The sequence below is a fragment of the Saccoglossus kowalevskii genome, chromosome 4 (assembly GCF_978046115.1).
Source record: "Saccoglossus kowalevskii chromosome 4, keSacKowa6.1, whole genome shotgun sequence".
NCBI classification, from domain to species: domain Eukaryota; kingdom Metazoa; phylum Hemichordata; class Enteropneusta; family Harrimaniidae; genus Saccoglossus; species Saccoglossus kowalevskii.
In genome coordinates this window covers 28,508,101-28,526,103 of record NC_140644.1, presented here as the reverse complement: position 1 = coordinate 28,526,103, position 18,003 = coordinate 28,508,101, and the positions used below count along the sequence as shown (strand labels likewise).

The 18,003-nt window shown below is 37.8% G+C and overlaps 1 protein-coding gene across 1 annotated transcript; it reads left to right on the top strand.

Annotated features, from left to right (window-relative positions):
- The first annotated feature begins 675 nt into the window (after positions 1–675).
- On the top strand, positions 676–17,221 carry LOC146747258 (carbohydrate sulfotransferase 1-like). The gene is made up of 2 exons (XM_085498602.1): positions 676–1,080; positions 15,600–17,221. Exon 2 carries the CDS (start codon positions 15,641–15,643, stop codon positions 17,090–17,092), a length of 1,452 nt encoding a protein of 483 aa, XP_085354728.1. The 5' UTR covers positions 676–1,080; positions 15,600–15,640; the 3' UTR covers positions 17,093–17,221.
- The last annotated feature ends 782 nt before the right edge of the window (positions 17,222–18,003 follow it).

The window sequence follows — 18,003 nt, the reverse complement described above, 5'->3', positions numbered from 1 at the left end:
CGAAATGTTTTATGGGCGAGATCTGGAAATCTAGACCTTCTGAAACGCTATTTCCAACATTGTGAGGGGGAAATTGGGGTTCAGCTTGAAACCGGCGGTCCACTCCCGGTGCTGTCGCCACTGCGTCTTTTTTAAATAATTCACCTTGACCAGTGTTTTGCGTAAGAAAGTATATCCGGCAAAAAAAAAAAAAAAAGTTTTTTGCCCTCAGCGACCGACCGAAAAATATAAAATATCGGGTCGCGTTTTTTCCCATATACCTCGGCTTTTTACGATACCCTTAGTTTTCACGAAAAAATCCGACCGATCCAATTTTTCAATTTTCCGACTTGAGGGCAACATAAGTTTGTTTGGCCTTTATATCATAACGTCAGCACAAAACACTTTTTTATCATATTCCGCCGTTTCGTTCTTTCGCTTTCCAACATTTACAGGAAACGCTCTCGGAGACTATCGTTCTTAATATTGGCCGAAGTCAATGACAATAGCTGTTTTATTATCCCGAAAGAGAACTGGTCAGTAGGCGAGGTCAAACTGGTTATTATTGGAAGTGTGATCCATCATTTTATCGTCTGCAACAATCAAAGTGTCCCGGATGTTATGACGTCAGAGGCCAGTAGTGCACAAAATGACACCAAAAGAAAGAAAGACGCAAGGAGAGGCCCCTATCAATATTTATCCAACATTCATGTGACCGTTTTGACCAATAATATTGATTGTTCCTTACTTAAGGTTTAATAATTTGCTGTATTGACCCTAGTAATCTCGCTGACCGGAGAAGACAAGTTCGCTTCTCCCAGCGCGGCTGTTACGTACACGGTAACTCGAGCAGAATAATGGTGAGTGCCGAACAGGAGGACACAATAGGTAAACATTACGCACCTTGTAAAATCAGGCAGCAGTCGTAACTACTATACTAAAGGTTGGTATGTGTCCTGAACATAAAGGGTGGCGAACGATTCTTCACGCTATATTTTAATTACCGCATGGGATCGCGGTTTAAGACGAGCATACAGGACTGACTCGGAGACTCTGTGAGGCGGAGAGGAGCCCGCCAGGTAATACTGTTCTGAGCAATGAGTAAGTGAAAACGTCACATTATATTGACTGTTTGCTTCTCATACTTTTGCATTGACGTTTAGCTGTGATGTATATTTGGTCACGTATTACATTTCACTTGTCATCGCGGTCGCCATTGTCACGACTATGATTCGATCCGTAAATTGAGGTTAGTATTCGTCCTGATTGTGGCACAGCACTGTACATGGGGTCCTAAGTTAGTTTTTCAATGTAGCGCTCTGGAAATCGATAATAAATTAGGTTCCAGCTGAACAGTTTCTCGACATTTGCTATACACTTAGTGTAGCATATTGGAATGACGATGGCATCAAACCTTTCGACCCATGTCTCTTAAAGTTGTACCCCAAACAATTGACTGATATTCATTTTGTTAGTAATTATTGTCACCTTGCATTAGAGTACGATAATAATTTGGATGAAATTGACTGTATTCGAATTTTAAAACGGTTACATTTCGGCGTAAAGTTTTGCCTGGGTGAGTTTGTTTTTTGACGACCTCCTGAACTTTAGCTAGTCTTATTATTGAGCAGGGCAGTTGCTTTGCTTTTGGGGTACTCGACGTTCCTAATGCAATCATCTCATGACGAGAGTGGACGAAATATTATCGTGCTGGGATGTTCAACTTAGTGATGTTGAAGTAAAATTTTGGCGGTGTACATATGATATATGGATATATATTCAACGGATTGTTTTACCCCATTTAATAATGGGATATCCCGGAAGTCACCAGTTGTGACGCGGTTAGTGTGACCGTGTAGATAAATAATAATGATTTATTGCCAGACTGACTGAGAAAGGTACAGTAGTGTGGTCTGAAGAACTAAAACTAAGACATACAAAATAGAATACAACTAGCAATGATAAAATCACAAATTTGTGATACGCCCAGTAACTTAGGTGTACGTCCTCGACGGCAGACTTGTAATTACTTTCATCTCCCAGATATCGCTGCCATGAAAAATTAATATAAGTCGAATCAGCTTATCGAATAGTGACATCGTTCATATTTGACTCGCACACAATGGGAATCTGTCTGTCTGTCTGTCTGTCTATCTGTACGTACGTACGTGCGTGTGTTCCACTGATATAAGATTTTAATGAAACATCGTTCATAAATGCTCTGGAATAATGCTCAGTCCTGATTAGTTTTTGGTTAAAATCTGTGCATACCAATTAGTCAATTTTAAGCATTTTCAATTATTTCTCATGTACCATTGAACAGATTTGAATGAAACTTGATACAATTTTTACAAATTGCTCTCGTCTGAGCTCTCGACTGTCACTGTCTGTATATACGTCTAATGAAAGAGACCCCTCTAAACGTTTTGTTCAAGTTTTACTACTATGGACGCCAATTCCAACACACATGTGTATTTTGGTGGTACAGTTATGCTCGATTAGATACGGCTCACGGTTCCATTATAATTCGAGGTAAATGTAATTAGTCTATAGTGTCAACTCCAGGAAAACAATGCATGGTTTTAGTGGAAGACACTGTTTGTGTCACGTACGCTTTATTGTATTACTGTCATGCAGTGGTGTGTATCACAATACGCACAATAAATGTACATATACATATGAACATTACGAAAAATAAGGTGGCAGTGACTATTACCATGAACTCTCTCTGAACATTCACAGTGTCATTCACGTCTGTGAGGCAATCAATCACTGTTTCACGTGTTTTTTGCGAAGCTAGTGGTCACAGCTGTTGCTGTGGGAGGGTTTGTTTTCACTTGGCACCTTTGTAAGTCATTTGACTTCGCTTAGTATATTACTATGTGAGAGATTATTACATGGCTGCGACGAATTGTTTCTTATAAAGGTGAGTTCAGTACCGGGAATTGCAACAGGACATTGATGGACGCCATTGTCTAAATTGTGTCTATCGATGTATCTTTTTCTGTTGTCTGATATTTTAACCCAGTAAATTTAATCATTTTCCAACGAGTTGCCTCCTAATAGCACACTGTCATCAGTCATTGTCGACTTCTTGTTGCTGGTACAAAGGGCCCGCATTCACTCGTGCACAATTCTCATTCTTACTGAAATAAAAGAAGGCGAGCGTTTATTGTTATGCTTTACTTTCATACTAAAGAATCAAACCAACTGCCATTATAAGAAATCATCGGTAGCGAAGATCGCACATCTCTATTACTGGTAACGTGTTTAATGTATGCGATCCATTCGTGTACTTTTATTTTATACTCTGACCTGTGTATCCACGTGTACATACGACTCTTAAAGAAAGGATAGCCGTGCGTGTACTCGTGTGACGTCTGGGTTTTATTGGTTGATTTACTGCTGGATAGAATCGACGCTATACTGAAGTATACAGAACCGAACTCTGTTTACTTGTTATGGATCACTGGTGTACTCCATTACCTCTTACCTCTTATCACGTGTTGCCGCCCGGGCCGTTGTCGCTGCGAAGTCTACTATCATATTGTACGTTGCAATATGCCTGCGTTTTGAAAATATGGTTGATTGATAATTCTGTTCAGATCTTTTGAAATTATAAATAGGATATATGATTGGACACTACTTTATTAATAGAACCCTACATACATGGTGGTACCCCCATCGTAAATCCATAGATTCCATGGTCACGAATGGTGACGTATTCGTTCTTTTGTGCTCGGGTGAGCGATGTGTGCCACGGAAATACCACATTACACATAGGGATTGAACGATTATGTGTGGCGGGTAGTTAAATGGTTTAGGATATTTTTTTTTCAATCATACTTTTTATTGGAACCTCAGCATGCAAGGTTGTATTGACATAAAACGTTGAGGTAAGAATAGATTACCTTTATGAATAGAATAACACTATTCGAGTGTCACCCTGCCTTTAGCACCAGTAATGTTTTCCCAATTTCACATGACCCCCAACGACATCATTCAGTGGCGGATCTGGGCGGGGGGGGGGGGGTCTTAGGGGTCCCCCCTGAAAATTTTATTCAATTTGCTTTTGTATAATATAAAAAAAATAATTAACTTAGTCTGGCGATTTTAAAGTCCCCCCCATAAAAATCCTGTATCCGCCCCTGTCATTTGACCTAAGACAAATTTGGAAGGCACAATATCAGAACAGCTAGAACCTACATTTTCCTAAAGCCAGCAATCCGTGTTTGTCTTTTTTTTCTTTCTTTGTAAAGTCGCAGCTTCGTTGCATTCGTTCGTCATGCATTACAGCAAATCTGTTGTTCTTCTTCTGTTCTTTTACAGTTATATATATTGCGAATTCCTCGCAAATACTGCAACAGTCATTTTGTCGCTTGTAATGACCCTGAATCGCGTGTATTTTCTAGGATGTACGGTCGTAGCAATATTAAGACGTTCTAGCTCGTATTTTTTGAAATAAGCAAATACAAATATATTCACGTCCAACAGAAATCTTAAAAACTAAATAAATCTCATAATTTAAATTATTAAACTTATTCTTAGTATGAACTCCGATAAATTCTACAGTGTAATGATATATCCTACAACATTTGGAATGCTCGATATATCAGCTATGGCGACAAACGTAAAGTTGTATATTTAAGCAATAACATCCCCCCCCCCGCCGAGGGCGAGCATACCACGAGATATCGGGCAAGTCACAACGCTCGAGCATATGGGGTGAATTGTGCAATATCGAGTATAACAATATAAAAACCAGTATAGTATATTAACAATTCGATAAAACTAGTGAAAGAGAATCTACTTGCGTCTACTATTACGACCCTTGAACATGAATATTTGTAGTTGTACTTGCAGTAGCGGCGGCACCGGGGTGCGCCCCAGAAAAAAATACTATACGACGCGCGAGCATATATCCCCCCCATGCACAATTTCGTGCCACGCCTCTGAGTTGTACACTGAATGCACACACCAAATAAACACACAACACAAACGTATTTATTCAGCGTGAAAACAAAACGTATCCACAGTGAATAGAACAGCGTAAAAGCAAAAATTAGCATTACAAAAGATATTATACCTGTATTTTCGGTTTTTGTACAATTTGGACTGTAATTGGCCCTTTAAAATAAACCGGATGTGATACGACACGTACATGATATGCCTTGTCTAAACTCCGATCAAGGATAGTGCACGCCGTCGTTCTAATACAGTGGTTGAAGTACACTCGAAATTCCCTTCATCATCCCCTATAATTTATTTACTCTCATTGGAGTACGACTGCGCATCTCAGCATAAAACTGTCGTAAAACTACGAGGCGCGGAATGTAAATTTATTATTTTGTGTATACTAGAAGAAAACGTACTAATAATTCAAAATTACGTACGTATTGGAGGCCGTGGCGTGTGTGTTTTAAAATGATGTGTGCATTTAAAAAAAACGGCGTGACTGTGCGTTTTAATGGTATGTGCTTTAAAAAATCATGTGTGTATATTAAATGGCGTGGGTGTTTTTAAAAACGTGTGTTTTAAAAATGACGTGTGAAGTAAAAATGATGTGTGTCTTAAAATGACGTGTGTGTTTACAATTATGTGTATTTAAAAAAAACGTGTGTGTTTAAAAGGACACGTGTATTTTAAAAATAATGTGTGTTTAAAAACATTACGTGTGTGTAAAAACGATGCGTGTGTTTAAAAACGACGTGTGTGTTTTTAAAAATGGCGTGTGTTTAAAAACGACGTGCGTTTTAAAAAATGACGTGTGTGTTTTTAAAAATGGCGTGTGTTTAAAAATGACGTGTGTGTTTAAAAATGACATGTGTGTTTAAAAACGACGTGTGTGTTTTTAAAAATGGCGTGTGTTTAAAAACGACGTGCGTGTTAAAAAATGACGTGTGTGTTTTTAAAAATGGCGTGTGTTTAAAAATGACGTGTGTGTTTAAAAATGACGTGTGTGTTTTTAAAAATGACGTTTGTGTTAAAAAATGACGTGTGTGTTTTTAAAAATGGCGTGTGTCAGGACGAATGAAAATTTCGTGTGTGTAAAAAGAAAAAAACGCGTGCATTAACTTATTTACGCCTGTGGGGGCGCTGTTTTGAATGATTTTTTTTCGTGTGTGTTTGTGCAAAAAAACGCGTGCGTTAACCTTTTTACGCCTGTGGGGGCGCTATTTGAGAGATTTATTTCATGTGTGTGTGTTAAAAAAATCGCGTGCATTAACCTATTCACGCCTGTGGAGGCGTCGTCTCAAGTGGTAGCCATTTTCGTTTGTGGAGTTCTGTAACGTTAACAAGATACGTAAAAAGGAACTTGTCCAGCACGAACGTTTTATTCATTTTGCCCTATAAATTTACCGACACTGTGTATACCTCAGAGACCTGGTGATTTATTCGTGTGGTTGGTTGCTGAAGACAATACGTCGACGTCTGGTACAATGGGGCAGAACAAAGTACTCGGTACAATGGGGCAGAACAAAGTACTCATACTGGTCTCACAGGCGCTCGTAACGTTTCTTGGATAATAAAAAAATGACCTAAAGTAGGGTCGGCATAGTTAATCAGTCGCCGGTACATTCGCCTACCACTCATATAATATCACAAGGTAGGAAAGCGTTCACACCATGACACCGAAATTGTCCGAAAATAACACGATTTTCAAAATTGTATTTCGATCCACTTCACACAACTCAAGCATGATATCGGTAGAAACAATCGATTGACTGTTATTATATGAGTGGTAGGCGAATGTACCGGCGATTGATTAAGTATGCCGACCCTACTTTAGGTCATTTTTTATTATCCAAGAAACGTTCCGAGCGCCTGTGAGACCAGTATGAGTACTTTGTTCTGCCCCATTGTACCAGACGTCGACGCATTGTCTTCAGCAACCAACCACACGAATAAATCACCAGGTCTCTGAGGTATACACAGTGTCGGTAAATTTATAGGGCAAAATGAATAAAACGTTCGTGCTGGACAAGTTCCTTTTTACGTATATTGTTAACGTTATAGAACTCCACAAACGAAAATGGCTACCAGTTGAGACGACGCCTCCACAGGCGTGAATAGGTTAATGCACGCGATTTTTTTTAACACACACATGAAATAAATCTCTCAAATAGCGCCCCCACAGGCGTAAAAAGGTTAACGCACGCGTTTTTTTGCACAAACACACACGAAAAAAAAATCATTCAAAACAGCGCCCCCACAGGCGTAAATAAGTTAATGCACGCGTTTTTTTTTCTTTTTACACACACGAAATTTTCATTCGACCTCACACACGCCATTTTTAAAAACACACACGTCATTTTTTAACACACACGTCATTTTTAAAAACACACATGTCATTTTTAAACACACACGTCATTTTTAAACACACACGTCATTTTTTAACACGCACGTGGTTTTTAAACAAACGCCATTTTTAAAAACTCACACGTCGTTTTTAAACACACACGTCATTTTTAAACACACACGTCATTTTTAAACACACGTCATTTTTTAACACGCACGTCGTTTTTAAACACACGCCATTTTTAAAAACACACACGTCGTTTTTAAACACACGCATCGTTTTTACACACACGTTATGTTTTTAAACACACATTATTTTTAAAATACACGTGTCCTTTTAAACACACACGTTTTTTTTAAAAATACACATAATTGTAAACACACGCGTCATTTTAAGACACACATCATTTTTAATTCACACGTCATTTTTAAAACACACGTTTTTAAAAACACCCACGCCATTTAATATACACACATGATTTTTTAAAGCACATACCATTAAAACGCACAGTCACGCCGTTTCTTTTTAAATGCACACATCATTTTAAAACACACACGCCACGGCCTCCAATACGTATGTAATTTTGAATTATTAGTACGTTTTCTTCTAGTATACACAAAATAATAAATTTACATTCCGCGCCTCGTATAAAACATTGTTGGGATTTTCAACACTCAAATACTCGAATTCAGCTTTCTTTCCAGTTTATCTTAGACAGTCGGGAAAATGCGTTTCACTGAAATTGAAAACCGTATTGTAAAGAGTATCGTATTAATGAGGAAATAAAATCAAAACAAGACACTCACCTTTCATAAATCATATATCCCATTCTGTTTTTGTTTTTGTTGTATTTTTTTCGTCATTCAATCCTTCAGTCTCATTTTTTTGGCCACCTATTAAACTGACAAATCGTGAGTTCTTTGTTGGAGGTTCGCAATACATGTTTTGCCGGCAATATCACGGGGGAATCTCTTCACGTCTCTCTATCGCGTCCCCTTGAGGTACAGGATCGGGAAAGTCACTTAAGCCTTACAGTCAAATAAGACACACACAACGAAATACGTTTCAACTCTTGTCTTAGTCGGTCAGTCGAGCACTCTATAAGACACAGTGCCCTGGGGAAAAGTCCCCAAGACTATCGCAAGGCTGAACCAAGACTGCCTCTAGATTGCGTCAAGACTCACCCCAAGACTCTCCAGGACTAGACTGCGTCTCTCGTGGTGTACTCGACAAGACCAACTAAAACAACTCTTTATTCACTTTCAAAACCTTAACCAATTACAAAGCAGTAAAAAGACTCTAGGGCGTAACTTTCAATCATAAAGCCAATCACACTAAGTACTGGACACGTCATATCTTTTAGTTAATCGTTCACTACATTAATAATTACGAATACTAACTGTCAGAAATAGTAGTCCGGATAGCGACGGTTATCTTAGTTCCAAATCACTGAGCCAAGTTCGTCCAGAACTTCACATGGCCTAAACGGTGCCAAACATAACACAGCCATTCACTCGTAATCAGCTAATTAAGTCGATTAACAGATACGGAAAAACAAATTCATCACAGCAAACTCAGCGTTCTGGGTTTGTGTGGCGAATGACGATCCCCCAACGACCGACACTCAAAATTTAGATCCCGCCATTAACAACAAGTAATTATGGTTATCTAATTGTTCAGATGTTTTTAATTCGGGAATTTTCTCAAAATTTTTCTAAAATTCAACCTCTTAATTTCCATAAAAATCAAATACTACCGTTTTTTTTTTTGTTTTTTTTTGTATTTCCGCATTAGACCAGTAGTCAATTCATGTTCCAGGGCCAATTTGTTTAGTTTTGTGTTTGGACCAATCAAAGTGATGCCTAAGTGATGATGGTCAAATTGATGATGCCGGAGTCATAGAACGCGCCATAGCGATTGTTTTAATAAAAAAATACACTGTTACATCTGATGTCACCAGATGAAGCTGACCAATGAAACTCATATACACTTCAGGGCTCATACCACTAATTGAATTTCCATAAACGACAATGTTAACATATGACGAGATTACTATATGAAAATGATGAAGAAAGTTGAAAGCATGGATCAAAAATAAAAAATCAACATGCCAGTAACCAACCATATGAAAAAAACTAACATGTTGGCCAGCTCAAACTCTCAGGTCTCAGGTAAACAAGACACATCTACTGTATTTAGATTGCACCTAGAGAAATCACTGGAAAAACACCAAGATTAAAACATCCAAATACACACAGAATAAACCCACAGGTACACAGCCGCTAAGTAGTAAACAAAAGACCACATGTTGGTCTTACCTTTGATCCAGGTGATTACGCCCTCAAACAGGGAGCACCTGAGAACAAAAAATATTTAAAAAAATTCATTGGTTAGTGGCATGAGACCTTAAGAGAAATAAGAAGGTTTAATAAAGTTCTTGTTGATCTTATATATGATGGAATATCATTAGACGAATAATTTCCCATGCAAAAAAAATCCCCCAAATTTAAACCCTGGGAGTTATTTATCAAAATCTACCACTTGGTGGCGCCCTATACCCTGACAATTAGTTGTAGAAATTGGCAACATACACACTCAGCATAACACCAAATTAGATGGTAGGCAATGATTATAAGCCTGATTATTAGATGCAGTACTGTAAAGTATAATGCTCTCATTCACCACAAACAAGTACAGACCAACATTTTACATGACTAGTAATTTTAATTAATTTCTAGAAATAATACATAGAATTATGACAATTAAAGGTAGTTTATCACTATAATTATGAAAAAAAAAGATTCTACTGAATCAAACGTCTCAATTCATCAGCTCATTATTTCTCCAATTAATTAAAAACAAAAAAACTATTCCATGGTATCTGCATTTAGGCCGGAGACCTGTGACGGGCAACCTTGGATATACCAAAACACAACAGTGGTTTGATTTACCATGGCTGCACATGGAATTTGCTCTACATAAAAAGCTTAATCAAATCTTATGTGAAAAAAAGTAGTTCAAAGAAACAATTTAATGATTTAAAAATAAATAAAAATAAAAATATACAAACCAGAAAAGGGTCTAGATATAAAATACTCATATTACACATCCCTGATCAAATTAAATTCAAATCAACAGCATTTCTGATTATTTTTGGAGGGGGGTACAGGCACTGTTCAATAATAAACTCAAGATGGGATTAATTAGCAAACTATTCACAAAAATTCTGAGAAAAGAGCAATAATTGTGAAATTGAAAGAGTTGTAATACTTGGCTAATATACTGACAGTATGCAAATCTCTTGTCAGTGATAAGTACACAACACAATTTTGTGAATTTATTTGAATATTTGGGAGTTTGATCTCATTAAACTTTGAATAGGGTATATTAGAAATGACCGCACTACAAATTGTTAAGATTGCCTGCCATAAAGTGAAAATAAGACAAAAAACCCATAAAATGGGGTTAAGCATTTTTCTCATTGATATTAGTGGTGACATGAATAATTCATTGATGAATGAATAAAATTTTTGGACCAGTTTAATAAAAACATTTATATTTACAGACCACAACCCAATCTAAATCAAGTTAATTAGATTAGGGCAAAAAATATACCAAATTACAAATTTCCAAAATCTTCAACCAAGATATAAGAGATTGACAGAAATGGGTGAAACGCATAGCAAAATAAGATATTTCTGGATAAAAAATTACTCCATTGTGTCTAAATAGTTGAATACAAAGCAAGAAAAGTGGTAAAATAAAAATAAAAAAGATTCCCAGTTACTTTGCACTATACCTGCCAAATAAATGGAGCTGATCTCATGAAATGTGTGCTTGAACACACAACCTCATAATTATCAGATCTATGCAAGGTCAGGAGAGGTCAAAACTTATAATAATTAGGTCAAAGTAAACTTTGGTTATGTAAGATGAGATCTGCAAAAATGACTAAATTCCAGTGAATAGAGCCATAATTATGGTCAAAACAACAACCTTGGGTGATCCTAGGCAAACTGTCACTTCAGGGCTCATACCACTAATTGAATTTCCATAGACGACAATGTTAACATATGACGAGAATGCTATATGAAAATGATGAAGAAAGTTGAAAACATGGCTCAAAAATAGGAAATCAACATGCCAGTAATCAACCATATGAACAAAACTAACATGTTGGCCAGCTCAAACTCTTACAAATCTCAGGTAAACAAGACATACCTACTTATTTAGATTGCACCTAGAGAAATCACTGGAAAACACCAAGATTAGAACATCCAAATACACACAGAATAAACCCACAGGTTCACAGCCGCTAAGTAGTAAACAAAAGACCACATGTTGGTCTCACCTTTGACCCAGGTGATTACGCCCACAAACAGGGAGCACCTGAGAAAAAAAATATTTAAACAATTTCATTGGTTCTTTCAAGGAATTTAAATTGACGAGCAGCCATTGGTTAATTAGTGGCATGAGACCTACGGTACAAGTAAAAAAAATAGCCCGCCATTTTATTAGCCTTTAACGTTGGCTTAATTCTCTCCCTAGTGGACCTACATGTGCTTTTTTCCAGTTATTGACTCACATGGGTATTTAACAGATAATTTGGGCTCATTTGGCTCTACCAAAAATTCATAGGACTCTACTAATTGACTTCAATGTGGCGAATTACAATCATACTGAAAACTGTTTGGTGACTCAACAGTAACCTTACCACCAGTCTTAGAAATAACATTGTATGGTTCAAAAAAGGTGTGTCTAATTTGTTTGGTGGAAAGGTGTGTCTAATTTATTTATGCATTACATTGTCACATGGTATAATCTCCGATTCTATAGCATCATATATCTTGTCTGTATACATCTTTGCTATTCCTTTTGTTCAGCACCCTTGTCACGGGTTTCCTGATCAACAAAGCCTTTTGTCACCTCAGGCAACTTTGTATGAATCTTTCTGCCAAAAAGATGCTCCTCTGGAGTCTTTCCAGTGGTAGAATGTCGTGGTGCTCTGTAAGCTGCGATGTATTCCAGCATAGCTCTCGTTCAACTTTGCCTTCAGCCTGTGCCATGTTTATATGTTTCTCAGGCGACTAATTTTGGCGTTCTATGTCTTTCTCCATCGTTCCTTTCTCAAATAGTTCCATGTTTCGCATAAGTCGAAACTCCTTAACCTTAACCTCTCAACTCCTTAAGAAACTTCGCTAACATTTTCTGGTTCTCTTAGTTAGTTACCGCTTCCACTTCATCTCTGCCAATATCAGTGCCATTTGCTGACAACTTATGAGCCATGAACGTGATTTCCGGTCTATTGAATCCACATTTATTAAGGTTTAGTGATAGTACTGCGGTTTTGGGTCAATCAAGCATTTGACAAAGACATGCATTATGATCTTCTTGATCACGACCATGGACTGCGATATTATGTGTCATATTGATTGCACCGTGCACATCCATCAGTATTGTTCGTGTTTCGTTTTGGTATATCTCTGATGCAGCGTTGATTCCAAATAACAAACGTTTATATCTATATAAGCCGATGTGAGTTACGAAAGTAGTTATGAAACGAGCGTCTGGGTGAATTTCTACATGGTGGTATCCCCACTTGAGTTCTAGCTTGGAAAATATGCGACTCCGACTCATCTCCTGTAGTAACTCCTCAACTGCAGGAATTGGGTGTCATTCCTTCAGTATCGCTTTATTAGTTTGGCGCATATCAATGCATAATCGGATTTTACCATTAGGCTTGGGTACAACAACGATTTGACTCACTCACGGTGGTGGCTCTTCTACCCGTCCTATATTATCCTTATCGATCGGCTTCTTTTTTCATGTCTACCTTTACCTTAACTCGAATGGAGTTCGTCTTACAGGCTGTGCGACTGGTTTGATTTCTGGGTTGACACTGAACTTCACAACCCTTTAATGTACCAACCCCTGTGCATACTGATTTATATTCTTGCAGAACATCAATTTTGGACTGACTTTCAGCACACTCCATCGCAGTTGACCCACAGAGCAGTGATTCACATCCACTTCTATGGAGATAAACTAAGCTTGAGTCATTTCATCGCCTGCTTCAATTCCAACATCAAAACATCCTGTTACTTGTAGTGACTCACTTGACGTGTATGGGAATAGTTTATTTGTGCACTTTCGTGATTCGCACTTTATCTTTTGTCATTTCAACTTTTCCTGTAGTTCTCTACTCATTATAGCACTGTCACGGCCAGAGTGAACCACCATTTTTATTTCTATTCGTCCTACATTCACTGGAAATCGGTCTTTCACATTATGTCCCATCATAAATGCATAACTATTAGTGACAGACTCTTGTTCAGTCTCTACATGATGTACGTTATTTTTCTTGACAAGTGCACTATGTGTGTGACATTTCTTTGCAAAGTGTTCCTGTCCTTCACACTTGTTGCATGTTTTTTTTTTCTGCGAGCCGGACAAGTATTCATCTCGGCCATAATGTCCATGGTTACCATATCTATAACATTCACCTTTATCTCTGTTTACCTTGGCTTGACTTTAAAAACTACGGATCCTATCAACTTCCTGTTCCTCTAACATCTTATTTTTGAACTGTTTTTCAACTGTTTCATATGTCGCTGCTATCTTGTGTTTCATCTAGTGTTAATAAATCACCTTTCTCTAATAGCTAGCGTCTCAGTCGATCAGAATTACATCGCCCAACATCCTCGTTTTTTAGTCTGCCCCATATTCGCACCCTTCAGATGTTTTCTTCAGTTTGGTAACAAATTGAGCTACAGTATCTACAGAAGCTGGATTTAACCAATGAAACTCTACACGGAGTATCTTAAATAATACCCATCTGGCACGTTCATGGTCTATTTCGGCTGACTAAAGTTTCTCAAAATCCTTGAAAGCAACCCCAAAAGCAACTGTATTGCTGCGCAGTAATTTTAGTTATGTCATCCATGTTTGGCGGGCAATATACCATGTAATATCTATTTTTATTCAATGTCATGTGACTGCGTGTCAACCAATCACAGCATGTGTAACAAAAGTGAGATGTGATAATCATGTTTATCTCATATACTTATATGACATTTGCATTGAAGCAGAGTAATTATTTTCTATATCACCATAATATGTAATACAATCTGATTGTTTTCTGCATGCATATTGACCTTTGACATTATATCACAAAATAAGCTAATATTTCTCGATATTGGTGGTTTTACATAATTTGTCTTAAGATTATTATTAAGATTTATATTAATTAGAATAGTTGCAGCGTGTGTGATATTAAAGCCGCGTATTTGTGAGACCTCATTTCAAATTTTCTAACGCAGTGGCGTACAAGTAAGTTGAACGCTTCTACCAACGAGGCAATCTGTGGCGTTCAGTGTTTTTATGTGAAATAGACAAAACCTGAATGTTCTAACAACCAGAAGCGTACCCAATAATACTAGCAAATGTTTTATTGGTGGCAATTCTATTATATGTTGTTATATATTACGTTTCGTTTGCTTTCACGATGTTTTTAACACAGTCGACGGTGGTTTATTACGACCAAAACAAATTTTAAAATATGACCATTAAAAAAACACGACAGTTAATATTCACTGAATATATCACAATATGTACAGTATGTGACGTGTTCTCCATTTATTCTTCTTGCTGTTAAAATTATCACGTCTTAAAAAATTAATGTGAAGCGTGTTAATGTCCATAGCCCGTCTTCGTTACGCTTTTGCCAACAAATGAACGATAATTGATAATTCAATCCACGCTTCTTACTGTTAGAACACGGCAGTGTTGCCGATTTCGCGCGGAATCATTCAACGCCACTGAATTGTTTGTTGGTAGATGCGTTTACCCTGTGTGCCACTACGTTTAAAGTGTTCATGCATGGTGGATGGTTATGCAAATGAACCAGAACGCCCAACGATCTTGAATATACGTTGACAAACTACGATCTCTGTGTTAGATTCTAGCATTTGGAAGCTATGATATGAATACATAGGTTTAAAAAGACATCAAATTCATGTTCTTGAAATATCAGTTTTATTATGTGAGTGAGCCTTTGGCGATTTTTTGACATCTCTCTATGTTTTGCTACCCTCTCGTGATTCGCACATTGTATACTTAATAGTACATAATTATAAATCTTTTATTTTGGTACATTGTTCATACCAGCAAAACTGTTGCACTTGCTTTAACCGTCAGTTTGCAATAACTAGTATTAATTAGTAGGCGACACTCAAAGAGACGCATCTTACCATATGCGTTATGTAGATTGTGCTGAGGCTATTTTGATATACTCTAACCATAATAATGTTTCTCGTTATAGATATATTGGACCATGTACATTGATTATACCGTGAAAAGAGCATGAAGATTTTCCGATGTTTTTGTGTTCTATTAGTGTCCACTCTCATTCTCGTTGTTTTATTGGATCGCATCATTCTACAGCACTCTGTACAAAACAGAGTAACACCAGTGAACTACTCAGAGGTAATCCATATTCGGGACTGTGAGGACCAGGTGCATAGAAATAGCATTGTCACGATTGGTCAATTTCGAAACGAGCGGAGAAAGCATACAGCCTTCTTTGATTTTATTAAAGAAGATCATAAGAACATACAATATGCAGACCACAAAGAGACAAAAAACGAAACGACGTTAAAACGAGTATCGCCGATTCGCACTGTCGCAGTCGGAGAACGGAGTACAAATCGTGGATTCCCGATCGACACACACGATCGCTGTAACCCTGTATGTAATAACACCAAATCCACGAATGGGTTGAAATTACGGGAACCCCGGAAAATTGAAAATCCCAGTAATCCTATGGGTGGCAGTAATCGCACGAGAGATGCAAATGCCAGGGTAAACGTGTTAATAAGTGCAGGCATGAGAACTGGATCATCGTTTGTTTCACAGTTAATTAATTCTCATCCCGATTTTTTCTTCCTTTTTGAGCCGTTATTTGGATTGACAGATTTAGGCGAAAATGTACCTGAGTTGACAGTTAGCGGTATTCATCTTCTTTCCAGAATATACCGATGTGATTTCTCTGTCTACGGTATTAATCGTTATTTCAGATGGTATAATACACTGTATCCATGGCAGCGAGATGGCGCCTGTTTCTCTTTGGATAAATACCAGGCACGGAATTGTTGTCTGGCCTCAAAGAACATGGCTACGAAGGTTATACGTTTATTAGATGTTCGCGATTTCATACCTTTGATGCTAGATTTGGAAATCGACTTGAAAGTGATAAGTGTTGTGCGGGACCCACGCGCAATGATGACGTCTTTAATTCCCATGTACATTAATGGCTACAACTTTGACCCAGAAACCGCTAACATGATACGAGACGTAGTACATTTGGATGATGTTATACTGGACAGACTAAAACAATACTGTGATATTAACTTGAGGAATTACGCATTAGTCGCTTCCAGGTTGAGGTCATTGTTCCCATGTAAGGCTAACTTTTTACAACTTCGATTTGAGGATATTGCCTTGGACCCTCATAAGACAGTTGATACTATCTACAAATTCATCGGGTTAAAAACCTCTCCTCATGTGTATGAATGGATTGAGAACAATACTAAACAAGACATGGAGGTTGACGTTGTGAATGGGAACTACGGGTTTGCGAACCAGAGGAACTCGTTTGAAGTGATCAGCAAATGGAGGCAGCTGACCACTTTCAAACTGGTAGAAACTATTCAAAACACAGGGGTGTGCAAACGTTTCATGGACGTGTTTGGCTATGTGCCAGTTACGTATACATATCAATTATACAACGATACTTACAAACTGTATAATACATGACTATATAACAAGGGTAGCAGTCATGTCACTCACGATTTATGCGTCGCCCGATTATTTCTAGATATGTTACCCTGATATGCATCTCAGTTAGTAACACACTAATAATAAGTAATTTTGTTTCGCCGCAAATATTTCCAATATTTATGATAACATATCATGACATGACACAGTCCACGTCCGTGTTCAGTGAAAGCTATTTAAGTGGAGTACATGTGTACATCATGATAAACAAGGCATGTCAGAGATATGTCCGGATAATGATTATTATACCTCGTGACCGTGAAAGCCAATCAGATTCGCTCATCACAGGTAGATTTATTCATACGTTCACCTACGTCCGGGAAGCTTCGTCCGAGAAATGTATAATGTCTACCAGCCGACCATTTGAATCTGATCTAACAACGAAACAAAGTGACAGTGCAACAAGGTAGCATTATGTTCATCGTATTTACCCTGTTTGAACACCGGGATCTGGTTCTGGAATATCGGAATGAATAACTGTGACGCAATTCGGTTGTTGAGGGTCTGCGCTTGAATGTGATCCTCAAACAATTGAATGTGTACGTGTGGCATGATGCAAGTGTGGAGTTTTAACATTATCAGTTCAGGCATGCTAGAGATTAAAGTGTAACTGAATTAGGACAATTGACTTTTTTTGTGTGCAAAATTTATTTATAAACAACATTATGAAAAAAAATCAAGTGAAAAGGGTATATAAATTGGGTAAACAGTCAATGATATTCCGAAATCGCGCCACGCCCCCTCTCCCATCACCTTCGAGTTTTTTCGGCATTACGAGTGTAACCGAAATGGCGCCACCAACGGGAGCATAAAGCATGAGCTAGCTAGCAGACAGGATTGTTTATCATTTTCCATACGCACGCGTTTCGTAAACATATACAACGAGTTAC

Bases quoted from the DNA above. Each gene is read 5' to 3' on its own strand.
- LOC146747258 (XM_085498602.1), top strand. From the start codon at position 15,641: ATGAAGATTTTCCGATGTTTTTGTGTTCTATTAGTGTCCACTCTCATT.